This window comes from Acanthaster planci, linkage group LG04 (genome assembly GCF_054643075.1).
Source record: "Acanthaster planci isolate LZ-2023a linkage group LG04, COTS_SCS, whole genome shotgun sequence".
Lineage (NCBI taxonomy): Eukaryota > Metazoa > Echinodermata > Asteroidea > Valvatida > Acanthasteridae > Acanthaster > Acanthaster planci.
In genome coordinates, this window is record NC_141780.1 from 10,402,880 (window position 1) to 10,428,896 (window position 26,017).

The 26,017-nt window shown below is 43.7% G+C and overlaps 1 protein-coding gene and 1 long non-coding RNA gene across 10 annotated transcripts in view; one reads left to right on the forward strand and one right to left on the reverse strand.

The window, feature by feature from the left end:
* The window catches only part of LOC110988584 (uncharacterized), a 150,181-nt gene that overhangs the window by 114,884 nt on the left and 9,280 nt on the right, over window positions 1-26,017 (forward strand). For 7 of the 9 annotated variants that reach the window (XM_087135698.1, XM_087135699.1, XM_022252258.2 and 4 more), the window contains one exon: window positions 15,313-15,454. The exons of 1 other annotated variant lie outside the window; for it this stretch is intronic. In XM_087135698.1, coding sequence (XP_086991824.1) covers window positions 15,313-15,454 — 142 coding nt within the window. Of the gene's footprint in view, window positions 1-15,312; window positions 15,455-22,514; window positions 22,955-26,017 lie in introns of those variants that run through there. One more of the 9 variants, XM_087135701.1, reaches the window with a different exon arrangement.
* Window positions 8,194-24,756, reverse strand: LOC147799375 (uncharacterized). Its single transcript, XR_015425010.1, has 3 exons — window positions 24,735-24,756; window positions 16,251-16,447; window positions 8,194-9,775 (listed from the first exon to the last, which is right to left on the reverse strand). It is a non-coding gene; the product is annotated as an uncharacterized LOC147799375 (long non-coding RNA).

Genomic DNA, 26,017 nt, shown 5'->3' on the forward strand with positions numbered 1-26,017 from the left:
TCATGATCTCAACCGGAATGGAGGCCCTGCTAGGCTTTCAGAAATCATCCTCCCTCCCAAATGTGATAAGAAATCTTTGCCTATAGCTCAGACATACTGATCAAACTTCTTTGGTAACAATGGATGCTTAAGCTGGCAAGGAATCAAACTGTAAATTCATTTTGTCACGCTGTCTTCTTTTTATTTGTTCTTATTTGGGGTCGACTGATATTGATGACTGGTGTCTGGCTTGACAGGCCCACAACCGGTACAGTTTAACACAAATTTCAACAAAATCGAAAGAGGGTGCTTTTCCTGTAGCTACTATTTTAATTTGCAGAGTAACAGTTGTTATTCGGAATGAAATCTTTTTCATTTACCATCATATGTTTGTTTGATGTGTGCTGTTGTGATAACTTCTTTTCAGCTGTTTTGATATTGTTTGGTACTGTCGCTGAGACTGGGGGAACTTTGACGTAGACAACTCTCACTGTGTTGTCTTATGAGAGTGCAGCCAGCAACATACCGGCATGATCATGGCTTCAGTGACTGTATTCTATATATATTTTGTACCTGATCAAGTCATTGTTACTTCATGCCCAGACTATGCCAGTTACTTCAAGGCTAGTTGATTCTGTCTCAATAAAGACTTGTCTGACATACACGGTGTTGCCAGCTAGAACTGCCAAAGGAATATTCACCTCAAATTCCACTGGTAAAATGGACTAAACATGGAATAACCTGTATGTTTGTGCCAGGTGGCGACCCTACATGGATATAACCAGGTCTCCTGCGTTTGCATACCCCTGCCTAGCCTACATATGCAAATTTCCCATGTGGCTATTACAATTCGCTGAAAGGACTTGATTATGCATTCTGCCCCTTGACCCTCCACAATGCACTGTGGTCCCACCGCCATGTTCGTCCTTCTTTTCTCAGCGCCTATCATTTACGGATGTGTCTTCATGGCATTTTCAGAGTTTTGGTTCTGTTACCTCTCAGGTTTATGAATTGACTTGATTCCTGATTACAAATAAAGAGTGGTTTCTTATCTGTTGGTAAGAGGGCTTATTTTTGTATTTTTGTTGTTCTTTTCTACCCCTTTTCCTGTACATTATCTGCTTGTTTGGATGTGACCTACCATTGTAGTGTGCTGTTCATGGCCATTGAACGGGGCTCACGGGCAGCCATTAGTTTTCAATGTGGTGCGTGCGTTCGAACAATGAAGGCCCACCGTGTTCTGTATGGGTCTGGCCGTGGAGTGGGGCTTGGCGGGTGACCCCTTTGTGGTGCTGTGTGCATTATCTGAGATTAACGGCCGTGTCATGGAAAGACCCAGTGGAGTTAATGGGCTGGGGTTGAGCGTGTTACATGTACAGTATGCCGCAACACTAGCCTTGATCACTGATGAGGAATCTGTACACCTGCTAACCGGGCTGAGCGTGCTGTGCTTCAACACTACCCTTGGTCTCAATGCTCACTCCACATATCTACAGATTGGGTTGAGGGTGCTATGCTGCAACACTACCCTTGATCACCGACAACCACTGCTTGGATTGATCGGATTGAGTGTGTAACTACCACAGCACTACTCTTGATCTCTGACAGCCACTCTGCACACCTACTGATCGGGTGGAGTGCGCTGCACTGCAACACTGCCCATGATCTCTGGCGTCCATTCTGCATAATTTACGGATCAGGTTGAGCATGCCTTACTACAACACTACCCCTGATTATGGTTGACCAGAGCATAGCGAGCTATTCCTCTTTATGCTTCGGATGCCGAGCGGTGCTACCTACCACATCCCCGAGCGACCCTGCCTACCGATGACTAAGCGAGTCTCAGGGGTGACGGCCCACCACCTACCTGGTCCATTACTAGCTTCTACTCGCCATGCTTCTTCCACTTGGAAATTGGGCCAGTCTGCCTCCTCCAAGCGGGCAACAGGCTCCACAGTGGGTTCCCTGCGCTTCACTCCTTCTGCCGTTAGTGAATCTACAGCACAGCATGGTGCACAGCCTCATGTATGTTGCGCTGACAGGACTGGTCCCTGTTCAGTCAAAGTTACCTACGGCACACTCCAGGCACTGGGCTAACACTCAGATCCCCCATCACCACTATATTGCATTGCAGTCAACTTTAGTGCAGAGTGGTGCTGCACTCCAGGCAAGTAAGCTTACTCTCCTGCTAGCCAGGTCTTGGCGGCTGACATTCACCCCCTGTTCCTGTGCTCTGAAGTCCTTTGGCAATCTCCCTTCTACCATGGAAGACCTTTATTCATCGGTATTGCTCACCAGGTTAAACACTGGGATGGCTCCATGCTGCTAAGGCCGGCTACAATGACCGCCACACACCATGAACTACAGCCGTCAGACGAACTCCACAGCGGCTCGCTCAGACGTGACTTGGACGTTACAATACCCTATTTTCCCCGGAAACAAGCCCATTTAGAGGCGTCACAAAACTATGTGGGCTCTTTACTAACCCATCAGCCTGCTGCATCGCTGTGGTTTTTGAATGCCATCCATCACCACAGCTTCTGGCTACCGGCTAGGGCTCTCCATCTAGGGTGCTTCTGTCACAGCTCCCTGGCGGCTCAGCCCACTGCAGCTGATCACGACCTGCATTCTGGACATAATGCTGACACCGCAGGTTTTAAGGTTCTTCTTTCGGGTTCTACGACCAGATCACCCGCACATAAGAAGTGTAAACACTAATCATTTTTTACAGGGTTCAAATTCAAAAACCTCGCTCTCCACATAAAGGAGCTTGTCCAAAGGTTGAACCACTGTTTGAACGTGGACACCGCGGTTTTCACAGGTCCATTAGCAACCAGCCGACTGTCCACTGCCTGTGCCAACTTACCATATCAAAGGAACTGACTAACAAAGCCCCCTTTTGTTATTTAAATTTTACACCGGGTGCAGTTAGTGGAATCCGACCGCGGCACAGACACTTTGGAGAGTCGTGGCCATCGCATCTATTTTAATTTATTGGAATCCAGTCCCTAGCCCTTAATGGTTGCAGGAGAGTCAAGTTCAGTTGACTTGCAGTCCTTGAGGTCCTTCTTTATAAGTTGCACTTTTGTGCCACAGAGTTTGTCAGTGCGTGATTGGTTAGCCCAAATTCATGACTTTGAAATAGTCAGCACTGGACAAACCCGTTCACTGCTGTAATTACAAAGTCAATTGTCTTCTTTCAGAGGCACACTTTTAAATTCCCAACAACTGCTGGTATACCGATCGAAGCTTGCTATCCAATCTCAAAGAAATACTTTGTATGAATGTTTGAGAACCACTGCCTATTCTTGCGAATTGTGGTGGTGGAAACACGTGCGCAATGGTTCACGCCAGGCTGAACCATTGGAAAAGAAGGAATGAAGGAAATGTGGCAACCAGTCAATGTACAATTTCTGCCAAAAAGGGTTGCGAATGGTCCACTACTTGTACATCGTATAAGACTGCAGCTCTACAATTTTTCTGCAGGTTCTCTCTCAAAGAGTGATCTCATGTCTATATTTGTGTTTTCTGTGTTCATGTATGCACTACTCGTATTCGAAATGAGTGTGTTTCCACTAAATTTCCAGATGCAGCAAGAACAAAGAGCTAATTGTCCACCCCTCCAGATGCATCACTCAATCTTACAATGCAATAGACATCATGTGCCAGTTTCCTGTAGTCATGACAAACGTAAGGCACGATTCAAAAATCAGTGATTTTTTACATTGATTACAAAAACGTCAAAACAAAATTTCCCTTCCCAATTCCGATAAAAATACGGCCAAATAAGTTCGCTTGACTACGCTCACATCCGAAGAGCCCAACTAATTGCGCAACACTGAATTATTCAAATTGCTGCAAAAGATCCAGCGTACCCGCCAATGACACTGTGTTTTCATGACGTACATTTTGCAAGACACAGCTATCCAATCGCAATACATGTATTCCTTCATAACATCATGCTTCTTCAGAGACCATCTCGCACGCGGCTGACCGCGCCACGTGGTGGGCGAGTGAGCTCGGACTTTCAATAAATCGTGTCATGCAGCTAAGTGTCGAAAATCGTAAGACAGACGGAAAATAAAATTAAAAATGTCTCTCTGTGACACAATATGTGTTGGAAAGACTACTTACATGGATAGAGGCTTCAGTTGATGAGTCTTTACATTCTTGCAGGTACACACATGCCTACATGCGCATGCCATTTAGCTTTCGTCGTCATCCATGGTGTTCGGAAGCCTTTTAAAAATCCCTGGATCGATGCTTTCACATATATTTGCTTTTTTTAATCTCGCATGCACATTAACATTTTTCATATGACAGTGAATTGTATTATTCTAAATACATCACAATATATTTGATTAATTTGTCAGTGTTTTCACAAAGTGACAAAACCTGCCGGCGGAAAATCAAATATTTTTCAATCTGGAGTTTTCCCACCATTTTACTTCCTTTGATCTAAAGAACAAATTAGCAAAGTTTCAAAGCGAAATGTTGTTTAATTTTGTAGTAACTATAAACAAACAACTAACAAAAGGCTTAGCCTCTGTGTTTCTCTATTTTCACGAAGTGACAAAAAGTCACGTTGTTATGCTTGCACGAGTCTGGGGGTACACATGCATACGAACGATACTGTACACGTACATCTACATGAACACCTGCGTGCGTGTTGAAATACCGGATAGCGCTCTCTGTGTGTGATTCGATGTTGGGCCGAGTAAAATATATATTTTTGGGCATGTGGGGACAATTTGTAGCATATACAGAGTCTGCTTTTTGTGACTTTTTGAGAAGAATTCACCGCGTTTATGTCCCCAACGCTTTATGCCCCATCGAGCTCTCCGACAGCCGAAACTTCGTCATTGGGGGCACTCAGTCGCAGTAACAATCAACCACGATCTCCAGACAGGCTCCCCTCTATCTCTGACTGGTGATCACGCCATTCAATTCAGTATCCATGCCTAGGGCGTCTGAGTTTAACTGAACTTCACGTTGTCGTGAATCCACATGCTCCTTTCATCTAATAATTCCAGGCTCCAGCATATATCCTTCTGTTTGGCCTGGCCATGCCTCACATACTCTCCGGACACGAGTTCCTTTGTAGTGGGCATATCCAAAGCGTGTATACTGTGGACGTTATGAGGTGTGCCTACTGTCAGTGCTCACTGTTTTAATGGCTTATAATGGTTGCATGTCAAACTGCGCCCCACGTAATCAAAATGAAGAGGCATACTCAGTAATTTTTTTGTCAATGTCACCATTTTATCCACTCATGCTCTTTGTTGTAGCGAATAAATGGGAATATTTAATACTTGGATGCAAAGCAACAACATGCTTAACTTTCCATATATAGTACCATGATAGTTTTGATTTAATAAAAATATATTACAGCAAGCTTGTTTGAGATACAAGGCCTGAACACGATCTCTTCTTGTTTTAATGTACTTTTGTGCAGTAACATTGCCAGATTAATTACAAATAAAGTAGTATTTGCCTGAGGTAAGACCATCCCCATCAGTTAAAGAAAACTTTGTATATAATGAAGCTTTCAAAAAGCTCTGTGAAGTGCAGTCCTCTGCCTGTGGCTCTTCTGCCACCAAAACCACAGGTATCCTGAGTGGCCTGCCTGGCCAAAACCGTAAAGTTGGGGAGGGGGGTAGGGGAGAATGTGTATACAAATACTGATAACTTCATTCCAGGAAGATTGTGGGAAGTTTTCAGAAGCCTTCAACATTGCACAGCAACACTCTTCTGTAGTTTATCAACTTTTCCTGGACAAGATTTGAGATGACTTCTAACTCAAGGATACAAACAGCCACTTCAAACATAGTACAATGTAACAAGGCACATTGTTAATTTCTTAGCAAATACTTTAGCCTCTTTTTGCATGTTGGCCAGCCTTAATTTCATCCGGATGTGACCATGATGACGGACGCGTCACTGTTCAGATGGGGGAGCCTCTCTTTCTCCACTCCGCACCTCTGGGGTCTAGGACACTGCCTTTTAAGGCAAACAAATCAAAATGTCAAAACTCCAAGCGGTGTTCAACGCCCTTCGTCACTTTTAACAGCATTTAGTAGGTTGTTCTGCTCGAGTCCCGAGTGACACCTAGCAAGCAGTGGCATGCATTAATCATCAGAGCAACACTCACCCTCCTCAACTCCTGCATCTTTGCTTGACAGCTCATCATGTGGACAATTAATCAGGGGATCAAGCTCAAACTGTCCACTTAGCGGAATTCAGCAACGGACACACTCTCAGGCGCTGTCTCTCAGGCGCTGTCCGACTGACAGAGTGGACTTCTTTATCTGAATGTTGTCAGCCAGATTTTCGCAGAGATCAAGCTTCCTCTATTCGACCTCTTCGTTCCCGCCGACAATACCCACCTTCCGACATTTCGCTCCAGGTTCCCTCATCTGTGGGTGTGGGCAACAGACGCCCAACGGATCAACTGGCTGGGCCCTCTGGCATACACCTTCCCTCCAATCTCCCTCATCCCACTGGTCGTGTCCAAGGTAGAATGGAGCTATGTCGGATCCTCCTCGTAGCCCTGTTCTGGCCTCAACAAGTGTGGTTTCAAAGACTGACAAAACATCCTCCGTCAGCCCACGCCAAGGATCCTCCACCCACCACTGGAGAACCTTCACTCGACGTGCTGGATATTGTCCAATGATCTTTCAGGGTGTAAGGTTCTTCCACGGAGGCTGCGTCTATTTCGGTCAGGGGTCGACAACTGTCCACTCACAAGATTTATATCACCCGACTACATTTTACTAGATAGTGTGACGACCACGATGTTTCTCCAACCAAAGCTCCTATGAGTTCCATCGAAGACTTCTTCTTGTATGTGTTCCACTCAGGCTTCCAGATTGCCCCAATCCACGACTAGCGGTCCGCCTTGCTGGTTGTCCACTCAAGCTTCACCGATGGCTCGACTCTCTCTGACAACGCTGCGATCCAATATCTCCTTTGAGAAATTTTTGTTGAGAGTCCTCATGTCAAATGCCTTGTCTTATCCTGGGAGCTCGGAAGCTTTCCTCGAGTTCGTACAAGTGTCCTCCCCCACTGAACCACTGGCTGATGAGTCTGACCAGCATCTTAGCATCAAGTTGGCACTCCTCCTCACAGTTGTTACATTGAGATGAGGTAGTGAGCCACATGCCCTGTCAATTGCCATTGGTCACATCCGCTGGGAGCCATATGGGGTTTGTCTTATCCGAACCATCCGGTTCCTGACGAAAAACCAGATGCCTGCCTTCCGACATATTCATTCTCACTTTCAGGAGACGACTCTGACAAGAGATGGGCTCGAATTCCGACTCTTAAGTGGTATCTTGCCACGACGAAGTATCGCCAAGAATCTTATTCCCAGCTCTTCGTCACCATGACAAAACCTTTACACCCGGCATCAAAGGACACTATTGCCCGATGGACTGTCTCGGCCATTATCTTCACTAACCGAGACTGGCCAGCACAACATGATGAGACAACCCGATCTCACGTCAGGGCCCACAACGTTCAGGCCGTCCCTGCGTCCTGGTCATGCTTCAGAGGAGTTCCTTTTGCTGAAATCTGCCAGGCGGTTTGCTTGAAATCTCCCTCCACCTTCACTGAAGAGCTACCTGAAAGATGTTCTGCTGAGCGAAACAGCCCATGGCAGAGTGACCCTGCGCTCCACAGTCCAGACAATGTCCAGCACTGTTCGAGGCTGGGCGGTGAATACTTTGACTAAGAAGTTTCTCCTGGTGAGTGTTCGCTCTTTCGACACCCGCCTTATGTTCCTGTTTCTACACTCCCGCCGCCGACCCACCTTCAGGGTTCGGTGCCACCCTGCATATGTAGGCTGGACAGGGATAAATGAACCAGGAGACTCCTCCCGGGCCTGACCACTGAACATCTTCCCTGACCAGTACTGTTTGACGGTTATAGTATGTTTGAGTATAGAGCAAACAGGACTGGCAGAGGTGTGTTAATCTACAATAAAGGGTTCATGAAGACCTCCATGGACATCCCGTTGACTGATTATTTAACAGATTTACTAGTATGCCAGTAAGATGATGGCGGATGTAAAAATAAAAGAAAACTTTTTTTGGTTGTTTAAATTTATTGACCCCTCAAATGGAATGTTTTATTCTTGACAAATGACATTGTTATGTGTGACATACATTTGAGAACCCAAAATAGCAGCAAAATTACAGCCAGGCACCTATTTAATACATCTGGACCCAAGAGGAGCATAGACATTAGACATGAACAGTTTACGTGCCTGTGGAAAGTTCAAACATAAATACAAATTATGTGTTCATGTCGTGGCATACATAAATGGGGCACCCACAACCCATACATGTGAGCATATTGAGTGGAATAGGCCAAGCCGATTTGGAAGCATTTTGTACCCTTTGTCATTAGCCTTTCACTAAAGCTCTTCTTCATCTTCGTTCAAGGGCTTTCTTTGATTTCCCAGAGATCATAGATGCAGCATCAGACTTCAGTAATCATTTAAATTTAATCCCAAACAAGTCTTACAAGTTGGAAGAAAACACTTTGGTCAAAATGTGCACTGGTTTGGAGCTTGCCATCGGTTCTGACCATTTGACCCTAGTCAGCCTGACTTTCAAAGTCAAAATTGTTCTAAATTTCACTTTGGTTGCAAAATCATGCAGGCATGGCCATCTTTATAATACAGGTGTTGCCACAGCCTGCAGCAACACATGTGGTTGGCATGATGTGTACAGTCATTGCAAATCCTCTTTTTGTTTCACAGACATGCAAAAAAATGCAACAATCCCAAAGCTTAAAGTATAGATCCATGGCACTGCTTATGAATAAAAATATCTTCAAGCAAGAAGGATCATGTTCATGCTCAGTGCAATCATGTCTGGATTGGACTAGTCATGGTTTTGATTCACTGGCACTAGGCCCACACGATTGACTTGTCTGTACCATGGAGAAAAGAGACAAGATAGTGGTTGCTCGTGACTGTCAAGTTGTGTAGTGTGTGTGAACTGACTAGCCAAGCTTGGTGTGTACAAACTTTACGTGGACAGGGTGCATTGCTATCATGTGGTTGCTCTTGACATTGATATTTAAATGACCTGACCTAAATTTGAGTTTGCCATTCTGAACACAGAGTGAACAGAATATTCATGTTTCAACATACACCATTCTTGCCGTGTATGGTCGTCATTGTCAAGTACTCTTTTGTTAAAAAAAAGTTTGTGGAATCCAGCGGACTTCCCCCGTGAAGAACAGTTAGGCCTTACTGGAATCCCTGTAAAACCCCAAAAAATGAATTTTCCAAACTGGACCCAAAAAATCCACTTGACAGCATTTGATGCACTAGCGCCAAGGTCATGTCTTCTCAAATTGTATGTCACAGATACGCGGATTTTCTCTCTTATTGAGATACAAGTCGGGGGCGGGGCTGGCTCCCCAAAAACCTTAAAGTAAAAATATTCTTCCATTAAACAAAACACTTTACTTCTACAGTCTGGATATAATTTAAAAATTAAAACCACTTTTCTTGGACCCTTTAAAGACCATATATGTGTTTCTGTTATCAATGACATCATTGTCCCACTTAATGATGTTGAACCACCCATTGTTCCCCAGATATGTATCCTCTATAGTAATATTTGAAATCTACAGCCATACTGACTTGCCTTACAAAGACCTTCTTATGTCAACACATAAGTCAACTTCTGGAACCCCCCTTACCTGTTATGCATTACTTTTGCATATTTCTCCAGCTATTTGTAGCAGCAGCACTTGCATGCTGGGGGCGGATCCTGAGTCTCTGCAGGGTGGAGAATAAACTCGCGTTAAGGGATGTGTGACACAAGAAAATGCACAAGAAGGATGGTGTACATTTACTGATCTGGTTCTTTAAATGGCGTTGCTACATTGCAGGAAAAAGAAGACCCTGACAGATACAAAATAAAAGAAATATTAAGAATAAGCCCTGAAACAACAACACGCAAAATATGGAGAAACTAGCGAATCAAAATAATTGTCAAAGCAAACTGCTTGGGCAAATTGTGCTTAAACATAAATACAAATATAAACTCTGGCAAAAAATGCAACATAATCCTGGTCTGCTTTCTGTACAAATCTGCATTGGAAATTACCAATTTAGCAAGAAGCCTACATTAAAAGACACATAATCTCACTTCCTTCTATTACACAACCAATACACTAGGGAGAGCAAGGCATGTGAGTGTTTAAACTTGCTAGCCCAGGCAGTCATCCACTTAATCTAAAAGGTAAACAAAACTCAGGACTGGCTTGTGGGCTAAGAGATGCAATGCATAGACTTGACCTAGTCCATCAACGATTACATTCCAAAGATTTTACATGAAATTACTAACTATAGAAGGCCATCAGTAAACAGAAATGTAAGCAGCACACAAGAAATAAGCCAACCTTAAACTAATAAGAAACTAATACAGCTAAAAGTAACAGTGGTAACTAGATTTAGAATCATCTCTACATGTAAACAGCTCTTCCTTCAATTACAAATCTTTATACTGTACATGTATGGAAGAGAGCTGCTGTAGACCTCAGAGCAAAGAGACACATGTCTAGAGAAAATAAGACTCTAGCTTCATATAAAACAGGATACAACAAAAGAAGATACATGTACATGTACACCCTAATTGCTGCATAAAGCACAAGGAAAATGGTAAAGTTGTACTAGAAACAAGCCGAAATAATCTTAATTTAAATACTGAATAAAAGGGAACTTAACTCCACAATCAAACCAAAATAGCGAATAAAAGAAATGGTCGAATGGGATGATGTTTAAGTGACACAAGCACAATTAGAGTCTAAATAGTATCTGCGAGAGGAATCTCAACAATTCAGTCAAACTTCGAAGTTATCTCTATTGGGTATAGTTATTTTCAATGGGTATAGTTGGTCTACACTACATACAACCCAAGAATTGATACATTTATAAAGTCAATCGATGAGGAAAAGTACATTCCTTGAACAGCTCTTCCTTCAATTGCAAATCTTTATACATGTACAATACAAACTTAACCCAGCCTTGGCTATCTCAAACTGCTGGAGAACTTGATGCTTGAGGTACCAAAAGAAAGGTCCGCAGGCCCAGGCCTGAAGCCTCTGCAAAGGCAAAAATATGACGAAAAGCCGGGCGGAAAGCTGGGCCTTCTGTCTGTGAAGTGGCAGCCATGGAAGAGGAACGCGCACGGGACACAGTGGGCTCAGCAAAAACTAGCAGGGAATGGCGTCTCCGTGCGCGGTATAAATAGTAAAAACATACAATGCCCCTAAATAACTTTGATACTGCCCTGTTATTAAATCCAGGAATGTAACAAAGACTATTCCAAAAGTGTCTTGAGGGAATCCCAGGCAATTCAAGCACATCCATCATAAGAGAAACCAGAACTATTTCTAATACAGGTGTATAAAAACGACATGTAAGTTTGAAAGTGATGAGATATGTTGCCATGCAACAATATAAACATAAAGGTGAAAGGTTGAGGTGTGCTCCACTCACGATCAAACATTGGCAGCTCCCCACAGTATAATTTCAAATTATTGTTCCTTTCTATCAATTGAACGGTTTATTGAACTCAAAACACTTGTGAAATGAATATAAAAATTTTACACAAATGAGAATTTCCCAATGTAATAGTAAATGTGATTACTTACTGCACTAGCAGACCTTAAAAGTTCAGACAGAATGCCTTTGATTAATTTATCTACAGTCCCATTGTGGCATGGTCCCTTTCAACAAATCAGATGACAGGCATGGAAACCCTACCACGTGGCCGCACTGTGCAGCTCCAATCTTAGAAAGTGTGCCAGATGCCCGCCCATTTTAGCCAGTGCCAAAATGATGTTGCGAGACTGTGACTGCAATCATTGGCCAGCATCCTTCAGTCATCAGTAAATTGTGAATTATTCATATTGCCTTTAATGGTCAAAGCATTGAATAAAGGCTAAACAACGACATCTGCTGGCTATACCACTGAGAAGTTTAGGGAGGTTATTTAGAACTTCATAATGTTAGAATTTGGAATAAAAGTAACTGAGTAATCAACATTTTTCCTATACTTGAGGGAAGAGTTATTATATTTAAGCAGTTTCAGACAAGTTAGCAGCTTGAAGGCATCTGTTATCTGTATGAGAGCCTTCACAACAACGATTTATTAAAATTTTCCTACACACATTTAGAATGGAATCAGCTGCTAGGCCTCTGTTTGGCAAATCAGTCACATACATGTACATGTACAGTATGTCGCTGTGTACTTGGGTCCAACTGTTCATAGAGCTCAAGCCGTGATACCGTTCCGATACCTTAGGGGGCTTACCAGTAAGGCCTGACTGTTCTTCTTGAGGGAAGTCTGCTGGAGTTCGCGAACTTTTTTTAACAAAAGAGCATTTGACAACGATGACCGTATGCGGCAAGAACGGTGTATGTTAATCTGCAAACATGAATATTCCACCACTTTCCGATCACGTTCAGAACGCCCTATCCAAATTTAGGTCAGGTCATTTAAATATCAATGTCAACTGGAAAGTCTGCAATTGGAACGGCTGATTTCATGACCTGGGTGTACAGGAGAGTCCGGCCAATCTGCGATTGGAAGGGCATATTCATTATAATCGTCAGCTATTATACTAATCTGAGTTCGGAACTCCTGACATAAATGATTGGTACAGGTTCAGTGATGACATGCAATTAGTTGAATGTACATGTATGTACCCGCAACTACACAGTACCCGCCAGGCCCCGCAGAGCATGCAGCACTGCGCCACTTATGCACAACATATACTCGCGATCACCTGCTCTGAGCAGCCACACGCTGGCAATGCACCATGCCCAACGAATGTACACATTGTGATAGAGTCTTCTGTATTTGTCGGAAATTTTGTATTACAAATCAGTGTTTAATTTTGTGATCTGTGATATACCAAATTGTTCCCCGTAATTCCTCCGCCGTGGGAAGGCTGAATTGTAAACTGGTGCCGGGTTGAATTCATTCACCAAAATAGGGATCATTTATTCTTTTTTGTATTTATTTCTTTTTATTAATTGTATCTTTGTGAAAGAAAAAGTTCTGTTTGCTTATAGTCATAATTACTGTCCGTGTAAAGTGATTAAAAATATTTTGTTTGCTGTAAGCTTTCCTGGCATTGTTTACATGGGGTTTCATCCCTCCCCTTGAAGAAAATGGAAGAGCCGAGTCATATGAACGTGATGGACCATCCAGGGCGCACCTCGTCTATCGACATACATCATGCATATGCGTAAAGTCATTAGCACTCAGGTGATCTGCTCAAGTGTACAATGCCCTGTACAGGCACAGGGTTTTGGGAAGGGGAAGTTTTGAATAGTGACGTTATTTTACTTCACATCGCATTCGCGTGAAGTACAACTCAAAATTCATGATGTAAAGGTAGAATAATGGACCCTAATACAGTTTCCTTTAATGCAGGTTCACACCGATAATGATGTCATAATGCATTTGCTGCTATAAAATTCGCCAGAGGGCAAATTATGTTCAATATTTGCCAACTCTCACATAATAACCGCGAACGTGAACATAATTTTTTTACGTAAGTTGGTACCGAATTTGCTCTGCGAATTTTCTTAACTGAACACCCGCTTCACAAAATTTGCAGCTGATAATGCTTCTTGAAGTCAAAACTGCATTTCAACATAAAGTCGACTCTCATTACGAAATCCACGTAGAAACGTTCGTTCTCTTCGAAATTCGTTATAGGTGGAACACAGGGCAATGACTTCGGTGCATTGTTGTACATATGCACGTTTATGCATGCACTGCAAAAAGATCTCGCGGTTATAGTTAATCAAGTATACTGTGATCTGTTTAGAATAATAAAATTCACTGTCATATGAAAACATGTTTAATGTGCATGTGAGATTTAAAAAAAGCAAATACATGTGACAGCATCGATCCAGGGATTTTTGAAAGGCTTTCAATCGCCATGGATAAAAACGAAGCTAAAGTGCATGCACATGTATGCCTGGGTGTACATGCAAGTCTGGGTGTACATGCAAGTATGTGGAGACTTATCAAATGGAGCCCCCATCCATGCAAATAGTCTTTCCAACACAAATTGTGTCACAGAGAGACATTCTTATTTAATTATCCGTCTGTCTTATGATTTTGGACACTAGCTGTAGACATAGATAGTCTGAGTTCACTCGCCCACTGTGGCGCTGCCGCCCGCACGTGAGATGGTCGCTGAAGGAGTATGATATTATGAAGGAATATTGCAATTGGATAAGCTGTGTCTTGCAAAATGTACGTCTTGAAAATGCACAGTCTCATTGGTGAGTACGCTAGGTTTTTTTGCAGCAATATGAATAATTCAGTGTTCAGCAATTAGTTGGGCTCTTGAGATGTGGGAGTAGTCAAGCGAACGTATTTGGGCGTATTTTTATCGGAATTGGGAAGCGAATTTTTTTTTGACGTTTGTGTACTCAATGTAGAAAATCACTGATTTTTATTGGTGCTTTACGCTTGTCATGACTACAGGAAACTGGCAAAGCATGTCTGTGTATCGCATTGTAAGAATGCGTGACACATCTGGAGGGGCAGGCGATTAGCCTCGTTTCGAGTACGAGCAGTACATTTTCAAATTTAACACATGAACACAGAAAACACAAACATAGATATGAGATCAATTTTTGTGAATGAACATACAGAAAAATTTGTTACAGCAGTGTTTTTCGACTTGCAACTGCTGCATTCGTAGGCTATAAGATGTACACTGTACATGCAGTGGAACGTCAGTGACCCTTTTTGGCAGGAACTGTACATTGACTGGTTGCCACATTTCCCTCATGCCTTCTTTGACAACGGTTTGGCCCGGCAGGAACCAGTGTGATGCACTGCGCACATGTTTTCACCACCGCGATTCGCAAACATTTGTTATAAATGGGCTGTCAACAATGGTTTTCAGGCAATGGAGCCACAAAACCATACGTTGTAACAGGAATTTCACACATTGCTATTTCACTGTAACAGATTTCGCCAGGACTGACCACAGACTTGTGTTTGTTATAACCAGAGTTTTGTTCTAGCCAAGTTTGTAATAACGAGAGTCGACTGTATATCAGTTTTTTAAATCAGTTTTTTGAAATTGAAAATCTTGCACTCTCTGCTTCGATAACTTTGACGACACTTATTTCTTTGGTGTGGCTAAAGACTTTTGACTTTGAGGAACAAAATATAGTAAAGGAAGCATGTACCGGTAGCACACCAACTATAAACTGAAATTTACATTCTGACTCACCAATTAGTCTGACGTCAATTTATTTTCTTGTACTTTTAGGGTAGGTAGTAAAGTGAAACCTATGACAAAAGCTAAGGTGGCAACGCACAAAGGAGTCTGCGGAGAGATGTTCCAACCTGCACATATTGAGGTATTTGCATCAGAATTAGCAGATTTATTGGAGACTGACATAATGAACAAGGTAGGTTGATGTATATAAGGACTTGGTCCTCATACATTATTTCAAGGCTCGTTTGATCTTGGGAAAAATTTAAGTGCCTTGACTTTCTTACAGTGTTTACTTTTAGCCCAAATAAGTACCACTCTGTAAAAAAAAACAGGCTGTGTGCTCCTTGAAAATTGCTAGAGCCACTGGTAAAAATTACGAGTTTATATATGTAGTATAAGAGGATCATCCATGTTTCATTTATGTGGCACAGGAAGTTTCTTGGTTTACAAGTGTGCATAAACTTTATTGCATGTAGGAGAAATAGGTGGTGTACTTGACTGAAGGAAAAGAAATAGAGAATGATTATACAAGTTAGAGAATATCAATTTAAGATATACAAGACACAGCAGTGGCAATAGCAAACTGTAAAGAACACTGTCCAAGTCAGAGAGTCTTCAGTAAAACACAAAAAGTTGAAGTTCTCTCAATAAATCATGAGCACAATGGTCTGTAGTAAAACACTTTCTTATCGCATGAGGCAATAAAGGTAAGACTTTAGGAACCATGGCTATCAAAGGCTAACAGTGCTAAATGAGATCTAATCCGTTGTCTCAACACTTCCAGCCAGCAACCTTGCCCATTTGGACCAGCTGTTGGGCAGGCATAACCCACAATGGCCTAGTAGTAGTACATACCATGGAGGAAGGAACACATCCTCCATGTACATACTAATGAGGCATAGTACATATAAAATGAAGTAGCCGGAATCTGGATGACCCCCTAGCGTGGAGTTGGCTAGAAAATCACAGGGGAATGTTAATGGTCTCACCTGACACACTTTTGACCACAGTGAAAGGCGTAGCGTCCACTGCCAGCCGGTGTCTCTGCAGGCCGAGACTGCGTGCCTGTTTTGTGGCCAGTATAATGCTCGGCCAGTATAACTGCCTCTCTTGGCCTGTACTGGCCGGTCTGGCCCGTCAGCATTTCAAAGTCACTGAATTGAGAGTTTACTTCTCCGGCCCTCCACTGATAAATAATGGGGATTTAAGTGGATTAGTGTCAACTGCGTTAATGAGCTAAATTTCTTGCTTGGAGTGGTACATGTATCTTTCTCAATCTCATACAGATACCGTGAATGAAAGTATGGACGAATAAGCCAGAGTACAGGTTACATAATACTTTAAACTCATGACTCTACTGGTTCATGGTCTTGATCCGTTGATTTTATGAAAGTTTCATCAGAAGGATCTTATGATATGAGAAAACAATCTTTATGCAACATTACTGTGATTCGCTTAAACTCATCTTTTTTGTGCTTTGTAAAGGGCAGCCATTATTTGCAAATCTGCATCACCACAGTCTCAAACGCAAGAATGAAAACGACATATGGCATTTGCTTGTTTTAATTGGTTGCGAATGGCAAAATGATACCAGCTTGCACGCGCTTACATTGCGCACTAACTGCAGGCTTGCTGCAGCGCTGCGAGGTGTTCATGCTCAGTACACAAGTGCACTTGACATGCCCTGTAGCTTGTAGCTCCACCATTGCTACGGTGGCTTAATTGTTTTCCGTAGTCCTCTCCCTTTTACAAAACAAATACAAAAAAGAAAATTGAAAGAGTAAATTTTCCATGAGAAGTCACTCATGTGTAATAATGTGCTAAAGGTAACAATTGAAAAATGGTTTTTAACAAAGGACAAATTCACTGAAGTGGAAAATTTCCCATTGCTCAGCATGTTTGAAATCTTCATGAAGGGTTTTTTGTCTTCAAGTTTATGGTGGATGGTGATGTCACAACTTCTTGCATCAAGTTTGGTGACATTTCATGCTTCTATACTTAATTAGTAATGTCAAAATATTAACCCTCCTATGCTTAGATACATTCTTGACACAGTTGTCATATCAGTCAAAATCAGTCAAATTTCCCATATGGGTTTGTGTGCTGGGAGAAATCAAGTGGAAGGCATTTTTGACTGTTTTGACGGTTAAAACAGAAGGAGGGTTAAAAAGTAATGCATAAAAATTAATTTGTAATACATAAAAATGAATCAGTCATGCAAAAAGATTAATTTGTCATTCTGACTAATTGATCTATTCCGTGACTGTTGGTTGGTCACACTAATCACATTTTCAGAAATAAAATATACACTTACACAGGATTCAACATTTCAACTGAATTTGACACATTAATAACACATTAACGTTACGCCAATTTCAATTTGAAAGACTTTTCCACATTTTAATTTGTTTGTACCTTGGAATAATATATATACATATGTGTATTTATATTTAAAATGCAATTATATTAAATAAATATTTACATTGAGGTTTGAATATATCATAATTCATGTACAAAACATTAGGAAAACCTTTTTTCTTAGAAAATGAGATGACTGAGGCTCCCTTAATTTATGCAGTGCTCCTACTCTAAAACACAAGTTCCTCTCATTTCTGAATCAGTGTCTGCAACCTTTCTTCATAAGTAGCTTAAACAAGACAAATGGGATAATGGCGAACCAGCCCTAAATCCCATGTTATTTCAAAATTAACGAGGATTGAATGCAACTTTTAAATTCAACATTTAAAAGCCACAGTCTACTGCGCTCTACGTACCCAAACAGTCACTACATATGCAAATTTCCCAGGAACCTATTATTGTTTGCTGAAAGGATTTGATCACGCGTAGTGCACCCAGACCTCCCACAATGGAACGCGGTTTCGCCGCCATGATCTTCCTTCTTTTCTCAGTGCCGTAAAGTAGCGGACATGTCTTTCGAGGCATCTTCGATTTCGAGCTTCCGTTTTTGCTTCATCGGTTTCGGGTCAATTTGATCACCTTTTTGAATAAAGTATGACCTTGAATTTTTACCTATTTTCTCTTTTATATTTTTTTGGGTGTTTTTCTTCTGTTTTTCTTATGTGCACCCTGCAGGTATTTACTGTCAGTACTAGGAGGTTCTACGCCCGTGTCTACCTTACCGGTTGATTCTAGGCCTTACTCGGTTGATTTCATATACCCAGCAAGAAGTGGGACCGAGGGGTACCCCCCAACATGTCCAATCCCTGTACACATTCCAGACTATTGTTACTTAACACATCCCCCAAGATGTCTGAAAGGAATTCCCCAGATTCCTGCGAGACAATGACCAACACAAAGCAGGAGGGGTTCTCTCATACCTTGCTGCATATGTGATTTCAGGGGGTCGCTGTCAGGATCTGTCATACTCCCCCCTCTTCCCCGGCTACTAAGACAAGGAAAAGGCCTTGCCGTTGTCAAGGGGGCTCCAGCTGGAATCTGGCCAGGCCCCTGGTTCGTTCGGCCCCACGGAGCTGACGGGGAAGCTCCGTGGTTGACTGTGGAAGACCCGAGCAGGGACACCGCCACAATCTGGCAAGGACCCTGTCTCTTTGGTCAATCGCTGGCGTTGCGAGCCAACCGGGACTTCCGAGGGAGTACTCCAAGCGGACATCTTCCGGGCCCGCCTTACCATCACCGCATGCCACGCCCTCCGACCGCCATGGCCCAGAGGAACCCACTCGGGGTTCCAGCCAGCACTCCCCCGGCGACTCCGAAGAACACCCACCATCAGTTAGCAAAGAAGACTACTTCTCCAGCAGTTTCTGGGCGTACTCATTGCGGCCCAGCTTTCGAAGCCACCGGCTCGGGCTCCTCGCAAGTGCCGGGACCCACCCTGCCTGGTGCACCACCGAGCCATGATACCCCGCAGCCGGGCAGTTCTTCGTCAGGCTCCGCAGAGCCTCTTGGGCCTTTATGCCCCCGGGGCTTCAAACCACCGAAGCCCATTCGAGGCTCGGGGTTTCAACTGGGCATTACCGGGTCATCGGACCTTATCTCTCCTGGTCCTTCCAGGCGGAAGGACCAGGAGTTCCCGCCGACCTCGACCGGGAATGCTCCCCGGGTGTTCCGTCGCCCACGGCCCCGCCTACTATCTCCGTTGTCGGGTCATCCACTACCGGGAAGCACAAACGTTCCCCCTCTTTATCGAGTTCTTCGAAATCTAAGAAGAGACACCGCTCCGATCAGGGGCTTATTCTTTGCAGTGGATGTTGGTCTTTCTATCTATTAATGAAGCCACCATTGGCCTCCACCGCTCCGGACCCGTTCTTAGCAGACCAGACCCTTCCACCTCCCTCGGCTGCAAGTCAACCGAGACACGGGACGGAGTTCTACACCGGACTCGTAAGAGCAGGGCGTTTCCGAGCCGTCAGAACGGGCCGCCCCCCGGGAGGGCACCCGTGCCTCAGAGCGAGGTACGGAGCTGTCTCTGACTGTACAACCAGCATTTTCTTCGGACGAGGATGCAGTTGGCTCTGTCAGTGCCGTCACTCTAAGTGCTCGGCCTGCCATCAGCCACTCCGCCCGAAGAGGACTCTGGCCACGGCTCGTTCAAACGCCATGCGGCTTGAATGGAGTCTATGGGACCTATTTTTCCTGAACTCCCGCTTGACCACTCATGTGTAGAAATCTTCAAGTCCCTTGATAAGTCAAAGGAATAGCGTGCCCTTCCTAACCAAGCAACAGCATTTTATCATTTCCCTCCGGAAGATTTTAAGAATTTCTTGTCAATTACAGACTTTCCAGAAGCAGCCAAACACAAAATCTCTGCTGATTTGGGAAAACCGTCTGCTAAGGCGACATACTGGAATAAAGACAAGTCCCTGCTGGAATCCATGCTCACAAAGCCTGACAAAGCTGACCCCTTCGGGCTCCGCTGCACGGCCTTTCTTCTCCTTTTGTCGGAATACATCGCCCGTGCTTGCTCGAATATCCTGTCTGGCAACTTCAACGAGAAGATCCAACGCCCTTGATGCGATGCATATTCCTTACGAAGGAGTTAAATCTTGCCATCAGCAGTTGCCGACATGCTTGAGGTGGAGGCTAAGCGGGTCGATGCGGCCAAGAAACCATCCTCCCGCAAGCCACCGTCTTTGACTCTGCAGCGAACTCAGCAACGTAATGTCAGCCAAGACGGGCCCACTTCAAGCCAGACTTTTTTGATGTGTCGCCCTTTTCGCCGGCCTCTTCTACGATCAAGCCAACGCCGGGCATCATCCCACGTCACTCCCAAGGCGAGTCAAACCTTCCAGCGCCGCGGGGAATTCATCGCGTGCTCCCCGTTCGTTTGAGGGACGCTGCATATGACTGTTCCGTTTTGCCTTCAGTGACTGCCGTTTCCGAACCCGTCGGTGGCTGCTTTCAACTGTCCACGGGGGTCTAGAAAAACATCCCCTCGGACAGCTGGGTCCTCTCAACTCTCGCCCATGGATATTCTCTCGAGTTCACAAGCACCCCGCCGTCCGAGGCGATACTACGTCCGACTCCTGTTTCCCACAACAAGGACCAACGCGTGGCGCAGGAGTCGGAGATAAATTCCCTTCTTCAGAAACGGGCTATTGTTATGTTAAACCCGACCAGTTGGGAGTAGGGTTCGTTCCAACATTCTTCCTTACACCCAAGAAGGGAACAGACAACTGGCGTCGTATCATCAACCTGAAGTCATTGAACAAATTCATACGTCCAAAGAAGTTTCGTATGGAAACTTTCTTGACAGTGGTACGCTACCTACCGGTTCCATCCTGGGCCTCATCGATCGATCTTTGCAATGCTTATCTCCACATACCCATTCACGATCGGGACCGCAAGTTCCTCCGATTCATATACAAAGGGAGAGCTTACCAATTCCGGGCCCTGCCATTCGGCCCATCAACTTCACCCAGGGTCTTCACACGAATTACCAACACCATTACAGCTTATCTCCGGGCCCTGCCATTCGGCCCATCAACTTCACCCAGGGTCTTCACACGAATTACCAACACCATTACAGCTTATCTGCGCCAACTAGACATTTTTATTTTCCAGTACTTAGACGAGTGGTTGATCGTTGGCCGATCTCGAGACAAAGCCATAGTCGCAACCTGTTTCACCTGCGACATCACTTCCCGTCTCGGCTTTCTTATCAACCATGAAAAGTTGAACCTGACGCATCTACTATGCTGGGCCGCGGATCACTCAATCAACGTGCAAGCAATCCACATTGCAAGGCTGGACAATTCCATAGCAGACGCTCTGTCTCACGGCACAATTTGCAGAACGGAATGGACCCTTCATGCCGACATAGTCAAATCCCTGTTCTCGGCAATAGAAAGATCACACTGCGATCTCTTTGCATCAACAGACAATACTCAACTCCTGGTGGTTCCCCAGGCTGACCAGGCTCCTGGTTCACCGGCCCTTCATCCTTCCGGCAAGGCCAGACATCCTTCGACTGCCGAAGTCAGGACTTCTTCATCCAGCACCAGAAAGTCTTCACTTAACGTGCTGGACATTGTGCAACAATCCTTCCGCTTGGCAGGACTTTCTCACGATGCAGCAGCCATGACCGCGCGAGGAAGACGCCCTTCAACCCGCAAGGTGTACGACAGCTGAATACGACATTTTACTACGTGGTGCAACGAACATGCTGTGGCTCCAACCGACGATTCTTTAAATACTTTAACAGAATTTTTCATGTACCTTTTCAACCTGGGCTTACAAGTCTCAACGATCCACAACTATAGATCAGCCTTGGCCGCTATACATTCTGACTTTTTAGACGGCTCCTCTATATCCAATAATACCGCCCTTTATTATCTCCTACGTGGCATGTTTATTGAGCGCCCACATATAAATGCTTAGTCATGTCATGGGATCTGAGCAAAGTTCTAAGGATGCACACAGGTGCGCCCTTTGAACCTTTAAGAAATGCCACCCTACTTACATGCCAGTGTTAGATTAGCCTTTTTACTAGCTGTGACCACTTCCAGGAGGGGCTGCGAATTGCAAGCCCTTTCAAATGCTAAGGGACACCTACTTTGGGGACCACACGGCATACGCCTTATTCCATCTATCGGCTTCCTAACCAAAAAGCAGTCTCCTTCCTTTGAGCCACCAGACATTTTTGTCCCAACTATCGCTTCGCATACGGGAGACGATGGGGACAAGCTCTGGTGTCCGATTCGTACACTGAAGTGTTATCTATCAAAAACCAAGAATCTTAGAGGTACAGTTTCCCAACTTTTTATTACTTCTAGCAATCCACACCGACCAGCAGCGAGAGACAACCATAGCCTGTTGGACACAACACCGTATCCCTAGACATCAGTTTCAAGCTCAGCGACATCTGGCACCCCCTACTAGAACCGAAGCAGACACCCACTACCGGGCACTTTGGGCCCTTTGGACAGAAGGAAAATGTGCATTTAGCACATCGGTAATTTCTTGCCAGGTATCATGCTTGGCAGCTGCTGTTATTTTCACAGAAAATTTAGGCCTCAGCACCTCTTATCGTTTTTCCCATTCAGGAAGAATGGTCAACTTTTCATTCTCAGAAAAGTTAGGCTTTCTTGACTGCTTACCATCTTTGGTGGCCATTGTTATAATTATTAAACTGAGTCAGAGATGTCAAATTATGAATGATATATTTCACAATCAAAGTGTTGCGATAAAGTTAATCTTGATCGCGTCATTACAACAGCGATTTCAAAATGTCGTTTATTTAGTGGGGTTTCAATGCGTCTAAACACCTCCATGAGAGAGGGTCGTGTATCAAACGCACGTTTGATTTATTTTTGGTTGTGGTTTGTAAATGCAATAGGCTTAAAATGATGTGCCAAAAATGGGAAAAATCAGCTTTTTAACTGTCTGCATCCGTCCAGCATCTTGATTGACTGACAATGGAAACTAAGCAGCCATTGTTGATGAGTGATTTATGCGCATGAGCAACACGTCAGCTTTATGAGACATTTACAGGTAAGGCCAGAGTAAAGGTTCACGCGATGACATGATATATTGATCACACACACGTTAGCGTAATACACGTTCCTGATATATCATGCAGGGTGTCCTCAATATACCACTAAAAAGGGTTGGCCTGACAACGGACACGTGTATTGGGTAAACCGCACACGCTATGCCTTAAGTGGTGTCACTGACCTGTGAACGTGACGAAGGGAAATGCTGCATGCTCACACATGGGCACTGCATTCCGTTCACTACAATTACATGCATGTTGGCATGTCTTTAAAATCGTGGGATACGTGTTAAACCCCTTTTAAATTGAAGAGTCCGATGTTTCGAAGTCCGATCACGATAAACAAAGAACTACACTGAGTTATCCAACGTGCAAGAATGACTGTAAAATAATGCTTACGGTATCGATCTGTGCACCCTTGGTGTAGATATTAATGTCACCACCAAGCAGTCTGTTCACGAAGAGTGCTGGCTTGATTTGAAATTTTGATTTGGCACAACTGATTCACGAAATCTCATGAAATGGGATTAACGATTTACCTTTAGGAAAAAGGTATCACGTGCCCCTCCGAAATGATCTGGGTTGCACAGGATCACCAGGAATACTTTCCTGACGGGTCAACGTACAGTACATCTCCGTACATGGAAAAAGACAACATTAATCCACTGGGGCATCCATTTCTTCAGCCAGATCGAATCAACTAACACGCAGCCTGGACATTCTTTTCAAGAAAATGTTAGTCAGGGTAAAAAAACTACGCTCGTGACACCTGTACTATATATTATTTTGCAGGACCTGCGTCGGGACCAAAATACAAATTATGCCTGCGCCGCTCTGCTACAACCTCCACCGCCCCGATTTTGTCCACTGGATTTCCCCGATTCTGCCATCCTAAGTTTCCAAAGTACGAACAAGTTTATTGCGCTACGTTGGGATAAGTTTGTCGACATTTATATTGGAAATTATGCAGTACCGTCTTCAGATCTGGATACAACGTAGACCCGTAAACAGGGCCCAACGAATATTCCGCCGTCGTATACTGGTACGACGGAGGAGTATTTGTTGGGCCCTGTCCAGACGCAACGTAAAAACTGTACGTACCGTGAAGAAACTGAAGACAGATTTTCGTAGTTTTGGATCGCAAACCGATTCAGTCCGACCGCGGACGGACAATCCACAACTTAATCGCCCACATTGTGTGAAGGAGATCCTTTGTTTTCTTCAAAATAAAAGCTTTTAATTTGATATACATGTAAACAGGATTGTCAAAAGCGTAGCTGCCATTTTCTCGATCGGTTTATAATTATCTGGATTAGCAAGTTCGGACAAAAAGAATCAAGCTAGAAAGTGAGAAATCGTACGTATCAATCAGAACCACCCGACAAAATCAGATTTTCTGGCAATGCATTTAATTTTGGTCGTGTAACGAAATTTTATTGACTCTGAAACTCAATTGGGTGTATGTTTTGAAAATTTCACAAAAATATATACGGTGGCTTACCTGAACACGGACCTTCATCTCATTCCGCGGTACAGTGTAAGAACAAGCCACGTGAAACAGGCACGGACCAACTACGACCGTACCACTGATTGACCAATCACGTACCCGCATAGCACTGACGTCACATAAAAATTGATTATGCACGTGTACTTGGGTAGGCGATCTGTATTGCGAACATTAACGAGGCCAAAAGTCTTTATGATAAAATTAAAGTGCCATTTTTAATTAACAGCCATTTGATTCAATCATTCATTTTGTCGCATGGAGGGCCAGCTTTTGCCTTAATTACGGGTTTCATGGAGTTCCCTCTGAATAAAAGCTAATCCACGCCGCGTCCAGGCTTTTCACTGGTACTACATGTATATTCGCTTCCAAAAATAAAAAAAAAATTGAAAAGGAATAAATTATTACAAGAAAAACCCTGCTTGTCAAAAATCAGCTTCTGATAGCCAAATGCACGTCCCATCAACTTTAGTGTTGTAAATTTGTTTCTAAGAGCCTGAGGAAAGTGGCCAGGAAAAAGCCTCGGTCCAAATTTCTCTGGGCACCCTCACCAAAAGCTAATACATCACATTTGACACTGAAAAATGCTGGATTTTCACTGTCTGTTGCGACGTATGTAGTCTAGACCTAGCATAAAAATGGAAGAACAGGATTCCCCATCATGGAGTCTTCTCATAATCACCTATCTGAAAAGAATTTCCGGGGAATATAGTCTGCAATTAAACCCGTAGTTTTGTTGGACACTGCCTTGGTCCGCACGATGCCGTTATTATTGGTACCGGCACCGATTGTGTATACTAGATGGCTAATCATGCGCAGTGGGACCAACTGACATTCAACTTGTTTAAGTCCTTTCGTTTTGTTTTGTCAATTATCTGAAATTAAACAGTCACAATTATTTTTTTTTTAGAAAAAACACAGACATAATGATTAATTTGATTTTAGTTTTAACTATGACATCTGCACAACTGCATATTTATGAATTTATATATATGGTCCTCAAATCACAAATTCAGGGGAAAACAGGTGAACTAGAGCAAATCATCATGGCGGCATGTGGTAAACAATTTTTTCTGCGCGGCGGCGATGCCTCAGATGTGGTTTATTTGCAATACTAAAGTATTGCAAATAAATCACATGGGCATACTCGGGGCTGATTTTAGGACATAGTAACTGTATCAAGCTGTATTCATTCTACAAGGCCTTTGCAAAGTAACATGTGGCTCTAGAATACAACTTTAATGAGCGATTGTCCGCATGACTCCCAGGTGAAGTGTCAA